At 46.5% G+C, this 11,687-nt stretch overlaps 1 protein-coding gene across 1 annotated transcript; it reads right to left on the bottom strand.

Annotated features, from left to right (window-relative positions):
• Positions 1-9,471: 9,471 nt before the first annotated feature.
• LOC136142242 (putative testis-expressed protein 13C) lies at positions 9,472-10,806 on the bottom strand. Its single transcript, XM_065900255.1, has one exon. It carries the CDS (start codon positions 10,804-10,806, stop codon positions 9,472-9,474), a length of 1,335 nt encoding a protein of 444 aa, XP_065756327.1.
• Between the last annotated feature and the right edge of the window lie 881 nt (positions 10,807-11,687).

Genomic DNA, 11,687 nt, shown 5'->3' with positions numbered 1-11,687 from the left:
ATATTTTAAAGAAAGTACAACAGATGAGAGAGAAAACTAAACAAAGAACAGTGAGCCAGCTGGAAGTTCACATGATTTTAAACATGAAGAAAATACTGTGAGTTCTGTATCAGTACTTGTAGTAGACAGCTTCTGACATAGTCCCATGATCCCTGTCTCCCCAAGTTCACAATCTTATGTAATCCCCTCCCCTCCATTGTGGGTTGGATCTAATAACTGGCTTCCAACAAATGGAATACACCAAAAGTGATGAGATATCTCTTGTGTAACTAGGTTACAAAACACTGTGAATTCCATCTTTTCAGTTCTCTCTTGCTTGCTTTCTTGCTCTCTTGCTCTCTCTTGTTTTTGCTCTTTTTGAGTGGTTGCTCTGATGAATCAAGCTGGAGAGGTCCACATCGCAAGGAACTAAGGATGGCCTCAAGCCAACCACCAGCAAGGAACTGGGGCCCTCACTCCAATAACCCCTGAAGAACTGAATCCTGCTGCATTAGTTTCCTATTGCTGCTATAACAAATTATCACAAACTTAGCAGTTGAAGACAACACAACTTTATTATCTTACAGTTCTGGAAATCAGAAGTTTGAATTGAATCTCACTGGGCTAAACTCAAGGCATCAGCAGTGCTGCATTCCTTTCTGGAGGTTCTAGAGAAGAATCCATTTCCTTGCCTATTGCAGTTTCTAGAGGCTAACTGAAATCAAGCAGAACCCTGTGGGGCCCTCCCAAGTACAAAAGCCTTTCCTGTCTCCCGTTTCTTGTTGATAGGAAAAAGGTTTCAGCCTCTTAGACCACCCCTGTGTTCCAAAGGGCAGATTCAAACAGTTAATTAGAGTGAGGGAATGCAAAAATAAAGGAAAGGCAGTCAAAAAATGATAATGCAGCCGATGTGGCAGGGTTCTGGTTCCTCCTCAAGGGATATACATAACAATCTGATACATATCTCTGAGTTTTTCTACAGGAACTAAGCCCCCCACCCGGGTGGAGGATGGCAACTTCAGGCTGAGCACAAGCACATGGACCCCAGACTGGTTGGAACCAGAAGGCTGATGATAGAGATTCCTGGAACATCACCCTGTTACCTCCCCACTAAGCAATGAGAGGAAGGTCACACACCCTGCAGCCCTCCCCCCAAATTTTGCCTATAAAAACTCTTCCCTGAAAACCATTGGGGAGTTCAGGTCTTCTGAGCATGAGCCACCCATTCGCATTCCTCGGTCCTGCAATAAACCTTTCTCTGCTCCAAACTCCTACATTTTGGTTTGTTTGGCCTCACTGTGCGTAGGGCACATGAACTTGGCTTTGACAACATGACCACATTTTTTGACTCACACCCCACCCTTTTCTATCTTCAAAGCCATGCAGCAATGAATGGACAGCTCTAGCTCACTGTATCACTCTCACACTGATTTCTCTTCTGTCTCCCACTTCTACCTTTAATGCCCCTTGTGATTACACTGGGCTCACCCAGATAATCCAGGATAATCTCCCTATTTTAAGATCAGCTGATTAACAACCTTAATTTCTATCTGCAACTTTAATTCCCCTTTGTCATGTAACATAACATATTCACATGTTCCAGGGATTAGGACATAGGCTTCTTTAGGGAACCATTATCCTGCTTACCACAACTGCCAATAACCAAGTAAGTGAGCTTGGAAGTGAATCCTTCCACAGTGGAGCCCTCACATGAGCCTCTAGCCCTGGCTGACACTTTGACTGCAGCCTCGTAAGAGACCCTGAAGCAGAGGACCCAGCTAAACCATATCCAGATTCCTGTCCCATATAAACTGTGAGATAATAAATGTATATTGCTTTAAATTGTGAAAATCTGGGTAATTTATTACACAGCAACAACTAATACAGTACTTTAAATTATTGTTTTTATTTTCACATTTTCCCTCGATTTTATTTTGGCATCCTTTTAATTAAAAATAAATGTACTCCACTGATTTCAAGTTGTGGAAATTAGGAGTTACATTTAAGTTCAATAGCTAAAATGATCCATTATGACAGTGTTTGTAATGAAAAGCTCCAATTTGCAACACTCACACAGTAATTCTATTACATCAACAATACAAATCACTCTTCTTTTAGCAACAGACTGATCCTCAAAATATGATTACAGTGTAGAAAGATGATCAGTCAGAAGAAAAGGCATGGTGGCCCAGCTACACCACAATGCTTGTAATTATAAAGAAATTGTGGTACATTCAACTGAAATTTTAGCTGCTTAAATCAAATTAATGTGTTGCTAGTTAAATTTTTTCTTCTTCAGAAATTAAGAATGCTTTTTTCTTCTTTGTAAAACAAGGAACACCAAGAGACGATACTGCTTTAAAAAATGAAAAGTTGATTTACCTTTTAAAACTTTTGTTATATTCAATGGGTGACATCTATACCAATCGATCTGTAACTGATTCACTCAATTGGTCAAATCATGGAGATAATGAGTGAAGCTAATTCCCCTAGGTAGACTAGAGCTCAAGAGTTTGTTTCTTTAGCACTATGTTCCCATCAGCCAAATGATCACTCTTTTAAAAAACCATTAGGAGGGACTTCCCTGGTGGCGCAGTGGTTAAGAATCCGCCTGCCAGTGCAGGGGACATGGGTTCAATCCCTGGTCCGCGAAGATCCCACATGCCACGGAGCAACTAAGCCCGTGTGCCACAACTACTGAGCCTGTGCTGTAGAGCCTGCGAGCCACAACTACTGAAGCCCACGCGCCTAGAGCCCGTGCTCTGCAACAAGAGAAGCCACTGCAATGAGAAGCCCGCACACAGCAACAAAGACCCAACACAGCCATAAATAAATAAATTTATGGGGAAAAAAAAACATTAGGAATATTAGTTGAAACTCTCTCTCTCATTAGTAAGAAAGTCTAAAATTGTACATTTCCATATGCTTGTATTTGGTAACTATTCAGAGAGATTACCTGTTTAACACTAACCAGTTAGGTTTCGTTGTTACTTCTGAGAAAACAAATCATACAAATTATTTTATAAACTGAAGCCAGTATTGTTCTAAGTGCGTTTTCATATATTACTTCATTTAATCCCCATAACATCCTTATTCAGTAGGTATTATTATTCCCATTTTATAGATGGGAAAACTGAGGCACAGAAGTGATAAGGAACTGGCTTAATATCACACAGCTAACAATTGGCAGTACTGAGATTCAAATCTACTTTACTCACTATACTAGAAAAGAGTTCTAAGAGCTTTGAGAGTTTTAATTGTTCTTAAATTCAGATGTCTAAGTAGAAAAAAACATATTTAGGATTCTCACGGGTTGAATTGTGTCCCCTAAAAATTCACATGATGAAGCAGTACTAAACTCCAGTACCTCAAAATGTGACCCTTACTTGGAAACAGGATCACTGCAGATGTAATTAAAGATGAGGTCATTAGGGTGGGCCCTAATCCAATATGATTGGTATCTTTATAAAAAGCGGAAATATGGACACAGAGACAGAGACACACATACAGAGATGATTTGAAGAGGAACTGGTAGAAGATGGCCACCTATAAGCTAAGGAGAGAGGTCTGGAACAGATCCTTCCTGCACACCCCTCATAGCCCAACTCTGCGAACACCTTGATTTTGAACTTCCAGCCTCCAGAACCGTAAGAAACCAAACTGCTTTTTGAAGACCACACCAAATCAAAAGATATGAGCTGTGAGATGTTAAAAAAGCTCTGCTGAACCGTGCCTCTTTCTACAAGTTCAGGAAAACTAATTTCATTTAAAAATGAGCAACAAAAAGTGACAGAAGTAAAATCCCAAACAAAGTTATTATAAAAGAGAATACAGAGCAGAATGACATCTCTCCTCTCAATGTGTGTTTGTCCTGGAAGGGAGCTTGGGATGCAGTTTTGAGAGTTCATAACGCCTAGGTGATCCAACCCCATCAACATTACCACATACCGCTTGCACCCATTCTAGTTCCACTTGCTTTTCTCAAATTGGTCCACTGTGCTCTCTAGTAAATACTTGTAGAGTACTTGGGTTCGCAGAGTATTTTAGGGTTTTCCTATTTTCTGGTCTGTGAGATGATCCATTGTTTCCCTATGCTCATTCCATCACAGATTGCTCAGGTTGTGTAGCTGTCATTTGCCCCCAGCCTCTTATACTTAGGGCTTATGAGAATATCTTATCACATACATTTTTGCAGATGCTGTTCACGGATTAATATTAAAATGTTAATATTAATATATCACATGCACAGTTCACTCACCCGTTCTGGTGTCAGCAGTCCCGGTCCCGCCCCTGCTCAGCCTCCGGGCCTGAGCCCGGTCCCCAGCACCGGGCCACGGGCCCCTGCGAACAGGCGCCATACAGTGACTCTCAGTGGGGGAGTGCACGGGGGATGACGCATCGATGAGGATGGCGTTTGCTTGATAGGTGGTGCGAACCAGACTCCTTGTGAACGAGTCTGGGGCCAGAGGCCTCTGGCCTCCGCCACACGCCGGTATTTCTCACCCTAGGGCTGTCCTGCCAGCCCCCTTAGAACCCCCGAGATCCCGCGAGATCCCGAGAGATCCCGCGAGATTTGGCTTCCTCTGGGGAATGTAGTAACGGTGGCCACACTTTGAGCCTAATTCTGCCATCCTGTAAGCCACGCCTCTCAGTCAGCGCGCCCCAGCCCATTCTCTCCCTGCCCCTCCATCTGTACCCACATTTACACCTCCACACACACCCGAAGCCACAAAGTATACCCTGAGCACTCCAACTGCACTCTACCGTCCCGGCAAACCCCACACTCCACCCACCCGGACCAGGCCCTGGTCCTCGCCCCGGCCTGCAGGCATCCCCTATGCTGTTGAAAAGGGAACATTTACGGATGGAGGGGCTTGGGTAAATGGGCCCGTTTCCTCATCGCAGGGTGCTGGCAGTTGGGCTGGGTCCGAGAGAGCAGTGCCCTGAGTCTGTTCTTCAGGGCAGAGGCTCCAGGTACAGGCAGCGATGGTCTCCTGGGACGAATTCTAGACACCTAACTACTGCTGGGAGAAACAACTGGCCCCAACGATGTGCAGGGGAACCTGTGTGTTCGGGTTGCTTTGGCCTTGGACCTTGGGGCCCCATGGTTCCTGGCCAGAGGCCCACATCACTGCCCCAGGAGAGACTTGCGCCACTTGCATGTGCAGTCCATTCCCCCGTTCTGGCCTCCGGCAGTCCTGCCCCTACACAGCCTCGGGGCCAGAGCCCTGTCCCGGACACCTGGCCACAGGCCCTGAGCGGAGGCGGTGCTGCACTGTGACTCTTGAGTAGGAGGGAAGGCATTGAGGAGGATTGGGGTTTGCTTAATAGGTGGCATGAGCCACACTCCTTATGGAGGAGTCTGGGACAAGGGGCCTCCAACACTGGGGCACCCAGGTGTAAAAGAAAAATAAATTAATTTAAAATAAGGCTATAAAGTTTCAATTATGCAAGATGAAAAAGTTCTAGAGACCTGCTGTACAACATTGTGTTTATAGTTAACAGTGTAGTAAAATTTTAGAGTTAAAATTTTGTGAAGAGGGTAGATCTCATGTTGGTTTTTTAATCACAAAAAGGCGGCTATAAAATACGTACAATTGCATGTAAAGGATGTTTTTAAAAAATGTATCATGCCAGTCTGTGTGTGTATGTGTACAGATATGGAATTAAACACATAAAAATATAAACAGTGGTACCTCTGGTGGTGAGATTCTGGTTGAATTTTTTTTCTTTTTTTGTTTTCTAATTTTTCTAAAGTGAAATTAAGCTATGTTTATAGCTTTTTAAAAATATAGCTATATTTATAACCAGAGACCTACCCAGGAAATTGATTTCTGTTGTTTCAGATCTCCTTGGTTCTCTCTTACATTTCTGAAATCAAAGAGGACTGCCCCATAAGGAGACAGAACTCCTGTCCAGGATCAGACATCTCCTTCATTTGAAGCATGGTTGCATCCCAGGAATCATTTTTTACCACTTTCATCATTCCAGTCCCTTGGTTTTTACAAGGTATAATTCTCTCATCCCTAAGGGATCTTAAGAAATGCTGAGCCCTTTGTTCCTGTCCATTCTGCCACTGAAGCTGCCGCCACCTCTTGTCTACCACAGGGACTTTTTTCCGTAACCCACACCTGCCAATATGCTATGCTAGCAGCAGATGCTCTCACAGGAAGTGCTCTTATTTGACGTGCTTCTGATTCTGCTTTTATTAGTGGGAGTGGAAGGGGTTAAATGATAGATGGTATACTAATTGTGGAAATGGGAATGGGTGTTTGAAGGCACTGCTCCTGTGTAGAGTCCAGTAGCAGGTATGAGTGATAGAATGGGTGAGGAGGTGCAGTGGAAGAGAATATTGCTATGATCCTTCACTTTCTCCACAGATTTTTTTCTTCTCTTGCTCTGAAGCTCCCACAGGATTCAAAAGGCCTCTTCCCCAGCCGCATAACACAGGGATATCAGCTCCGTGCTTTGTGACCACCTGGAGGGGTGGGATAGGGAGGGTGGGAGGGAGGAAGATGCAAGAGCGAAGAGATATGGGAACATATGTATATGTATAACTGATTCACTTTGTTATAAAGCAGAAACTAACACACCATTGTAAAGCAATTACACCTCAATAAAGATGTTAAAAAAAAAAGTAAACCAAGTTTTCATCCTATTTAATTCAAATACTGCAAAAAAAATTTTTTTAAAAAATAAAATAAAAGGCCTCTTCCCACCTCCCCTGCACTCTCCTGCTCAGAGAAATACCCATATCCCTCCTCCAGCATCACCACCTTCATAAGTGCCTGTAAGGGACGAGTGCCAGGCCCACCCCTACCATCAATAATGGCATTAGCTGCTGCCAGGCCTGATTCTTTCCTCCTTTGCTCCACCACCATTTATACTCTTCCTCTATTGCACCAGCACTGAATTTAGATACAGCAGGAAAAATACCAGCACATGCCCATCTTTCCAAGTGTACAGGGGACATTAGGATCTACAGAATATCATTCTATCTCCTCTCCTCCCCCTCAAATAGTTTTACGTTTATTCCGACAGCCCTCTTCTTTTCCTTTACTCCTATCCCAAGTAACCAAGGTTGTTAACGGTTAGTCATCTCTGAGAGAAGAGAGTTCTGGTACGACAGGGTCATTTTTATCATCCACCCCCTCATCACACCATACCCATTCCAAAGGTGTTCAGATCTTGCCCCCCCTTATCCCAGGGGAGGTTTACGCTGCCAGCCTGTATTTGGCTTTCTATAATCCTGACCACTTGAACCGAATTAGGCTAAGAGAGACAGGAGTGACTTAGAGAACAGAAAGGAGGAGAATGCTGCTTATGATACCTAAGCACTCCTTACTCTGTGCCAGGACCCCAGGGAGAAGGCACAGCCCCAGAGGGAAATGGCTGCATGGGGTATTTAAAGAGACTGGACCCTTGGCATTAGGGCTTCTGGCACTGAAAGACACCCCCAACCCCCACTGGCTGTGGAGAAGCAGACATGCCCACCCTCAAGGGACCATGTGGACTTGGGACAGTGAGGGTACCAGGGACAATAACAATGGATTGAAAGCCCCATAGAAGGCCCTCCCCCTCCCATTCTTGGGTAATTCACAGGAAGAGGAGAAGCCCTTAAATAGTGAATGAAATTGAACTTTCCATTACCTCAGTGGGATAGAGGGAAGATGCAGATTTAAACTGCCGCTTCTGAGCAAACCTGCCCCGAGGTACACACTACACAGAAGACACAGCAAGTAAGTGCACACTCTTTATTACTAGCTAGAATCAGGAAACCTCTGGCAAAGGTTGAGCTTGGTGAGCTGGAATCTCCTGGGGGAACTCGAGGACACGTTTTGCTCAGACTGGAGGCTGATCTGACTTCCCAGCCCCGGGGCTCCACTTGCCTCTGAGAAGCTGGCAGAGAACACACTAAGTGGAAGAGAAGGGCCCACGAGCATTCTCAAGCATGCCCGTCCCAGTCCAGTTCTAGTTTTAATCCAATTAGTCCTCCCAAGAGAAGCGCCATCCAAAGCACGATGTCTGTCCTTGGAATCCATTTTGTTCTTCATCCACTGACCAGAAAGGGGCTTGGGATGGTGGCTGCCCGAAGCTGAGGGCTCAAACACTCCCCCAAGCACTGTCCTTCTTTAAGACAGTCGCCCAGTGATCTTTCAGGCAACCAGGAAACTAGCTGTCCCTCTCAAGGGAGGAAATGAGGAGAGTATCAGAGAAGTCCTGCCTGCAATTTTGTTAGGCCACTTTTCCACTCTTTGCCACTACTCACTTGTCTCACATGGGACCAGTGAGATGAGCAGTTCGGCAATCAAGTCCTTCCACTAAAGTCTCTTTGAGATTGCTCCCAGAACTGCAAAAATATCTGGATGTTATATCAATTAGGTTTACCTGAAGGTTACAATACATGCAAGACAAATAAGTCACCTCTGATCTGTAATGTATCTCAAATTATGCTCTCTCCTGTCATCTAACCAAACTCACCAAAAAGAGTTATTGTGTGCACTAGATAATTCCACATAATTCTAGCTCCTATCATACACTAGGCAAGCAATAACTAATTACTTAAATGAAATCCAACAAATTTGCTATCATCTATGGTATTTAACACTGCAATCCCCCCCAACACTTCTGAATTAATTCCATGTCCCAACAGAGAAATCCTAACAAAATTATTTTGCCCCCCTTTTCCCCCTAATAAGTGCCAAAGCATCTCTTCTACCCCGACTTCTCACTCTTCTTGGCTTCAGCCAGTGGTGGGGGGATGGGGGTCTCACTGAGTTGTGGGTCAGTCAGAAACGAAGAGTTATTTCTTTAGACTCTTGAGAGATCTTCTAATGGGACAGGTTCAGATTCTTCAGCAACAAGCAAATTCTGTGGGGCTCAGAGACACAAAAAGAGGCCCTCACCTATAAAACTTAAAAACAAGAAGAAAACATGAATACTGCAGTAGGTTACAAAGGAACAATAGCATTTTCAAGGAAAAACAGTGCTCCTAAAATTCAATACAGCTTATAACTCTAAAAACACACGGCTGTTCCCAGGCAAAGACATGGTATTTTCAGGAAAAGAAGGTTAATAAAACAGACATGAGTGAAAAAGAAAATAAATTCTTCATGACTTCAGCATCTCCAGGGTGTCAACGAATCAGCATCAGCCATCCAGAATCCAGCCCCTGCAAACATACAAGAAATTAGGAGAAATCCCTTATTTTAAAAGTATGATACTCAAAGTGGTCTATCTTTGTTAAAATAAATGTACAAAATAAGAATATAAATGTGTGTGTGTATATATATTTGCGTGTGTACTCAGATGATAAAAATTGCTTAATTTGGGTAATGGGATAATGAATTATTTCATTTAATTTTCTATATCATGATTTTGGTTTTCAAATTTTCTGTGAAGTAAATTAATTACTTTTTAATCAAAAGGGGGGGGGTGTTAGGAAATTGGTTTTTCTTTGGAGTGTTTCCATTCTTACTTACCTTCCTGAAATTAGTGGGTTTGTCCTGGGTCCGGGCCTTCACTCTCAACTGCCATGCAGACTTTCTTGCATTTGTAGCAGGCCTTGCGCCATTGAAAATTCGTCACTTTACACGACGGGCACTCCCAATTATTAGGACTGAAGCATGAGGCAGGCTTCCCCCGATGCTGGGAATCTGAGGCTTTTTTCCCTTTTGGTTGCTTGGCCTTCTTTTCCTGAGGCTGCTGTTTCTTTGGGCTTTTTCTCACATCATGGATTGTGCTGCCTCCCGGGGGAGATGTCCCCTGGGAATTCTCTGGACCTTCTTCTTGCTTGTGGCTCTCGCTCTTCCCCAGGGGATACATTTCCTGGAGCAGCAGTGGATATTCGTTCTGGCTGTGGCTCCTGCTGTCTCCCAGGGAATATTCCCCCTGGAGGTTCTTGGAATATTCCTCCTGGAAGAAGCAATTCTGGTCATACGGTAGGGCTATCTCTTCCTGGGCCCCCACTGCAGCCCACAGGCCAGGTGGGTAGGTTCCCGGAGTAGAATTCTGGGGTGTGACTGCTGCTACTGTTGTTGCTGTCGCGGTGGCGGCTCCTTCTGTAACTGCTGAGGATGGTAAAGATGTCGAGTACGGGAATCCCGTTGGGAATGGCATATGGAATGGGAATGGCTGTGGCACCTGCACTGGCACAGGGGGTTGCATGACCTGGGCCCAGGGGCTCTGGGATCCCGGTACATAAACCACAGCTGCAGTGGCTGCCATCTGGCCCTCTGACTGAGGCACTCCCTGTGCCCCCATAGCCACCATCTTGCCCTGCTCCCCTGCATCCATGGCCCATGCTGTGGCCCCAAGCTGCTCAGGTTGAGGCTGAGGCACCCTTTCAGGGGCCAATGGGGCTACATGGACCAATCTCTGGAGCTGGAGCAGTTGCCCATGCAACATATCTCGCTCATCCAATGCCTCCCGCAAGGCGGCCTGCGTGCGTTGCAGCTGCACTGCGGCCTCCTCGTGCCCCTCACACAGGCGCCTCAGCTCGCAGGAGACGGCCCGGGAAGCCGCCTCGCATTCCCCTAACTTCTCCTGGAGCTGCTGAACCCAGCACGCCTGCTGCTCCCGCTGCCTCGCGCCCACACGCACGCTCAAGGCCAGCGCGCTCCAGGCACAGGCCCTCTTAATGGCGCACGGCAGCTGCGGGTCAGTGATGACGTCACGCAGCTGATCCTCTACCTCATTCCAGGAACGCGAACAGAAGTCCACGTAGAAATCAGGGCTGCCCCCGTTCACGAGGACTTCATTGTTGATGAATTCGATCACCTCATTGTGGCGGAACCCGCTGGCATGGTCCCCAAAGTACACGGCCATGGCGGCTGCGGCCTAGTCAACCAACCGCCTCACGGGAGATGCCGCCTGCCGCCGCCGCCACCGCCGGTAAAGCCCCTCACCTCCCGGCTCAGTCCTCCTTCAGTTCTAGCCCAGTCCTGGCCTCCTCCTCGGCCTCTTTCCTCTGTCACGGTCCGGCTTTCCTCACAGAAAGTAAGGCAGAACCCGCACTGCGCCGCGCCAACCCCAAAAAGGCCGACGCAAGCGCCACGGGTCGCACGTGAGCTCCAAGTCGCCCCGCAAGGCCTGCTGGGACCAACCTCGCTGCCAGAGCCCCTCCTATTGGGTGAGCAGGCCGGAAGCTGCACTGAGTGCCCCTCCTACTGGGTGAGCAGGCCGGAAGCTGCATTGAGTGCCCCTCCTACCGGGTGAGCAGGCCGGAAGCTGCTCTGAGTGACGCAGTGAACCCAGACGTGGCAGAGGCGGGAAGCTGCACTGGGTGCTGCAGTGAATCCAGACGTGGCAGAGGGGAGGGGGGAGTAGGAGCAGGCAGCGGGGCGCAGGCGCACAGTGGCAGCTAGCATAGCGGATCCCTTGAAGATGCTAATAGTTGCCAATCCCACACCTAGGGCCTGCAACCACACACACACACACACACACACACACACTCCTGTTCTAAAAGGAAGGGTGAGTCAATGGAGGTCAGAGAACTTCTGGGGGAGGGAGGGAGTTGAGGTGGAGGAGACGGGGGCTGCAAGACCCCTAGTTTAGAGAGGTAAATAGGGTGCAAGCTTGGCATCTATCAAAACCTAGGAAAGGGGAGGGACAGTGCTGGGAGAGACTTGAGAGAGAAGGCTGTGCTTGTACTACTGTAACAGGGAAGAACAAAATTTGACTCCATGTTGGATCCGTTTCTTTCACTT

The sequence above is a fragment of the Phocoena phocoena genome, chromosome X (assembly GCF_963924675.1).
Source record: "Phocoena phocoena chromosome X, mPhoPho1.1, whole genome shotgun sequence".
NCBI lineage: Eukaryota > Metazoa > Chordata > Mammalia > Artiodactyla > Phocoenidae > Phocoena > Phocoena phocoena.
This window is presented reverse-complemented; position numbering and strand designations above follow the sequence as displayed.

Coding starts and splice junctions, on each gene's coding strand:
- LOC136142242 (XM_065900255.1), bottom strand. CDS start 10,806: ATGGCCGTGTACTTTGGGGACCATGCCAGCGGGTTCCGCCACAATGAG.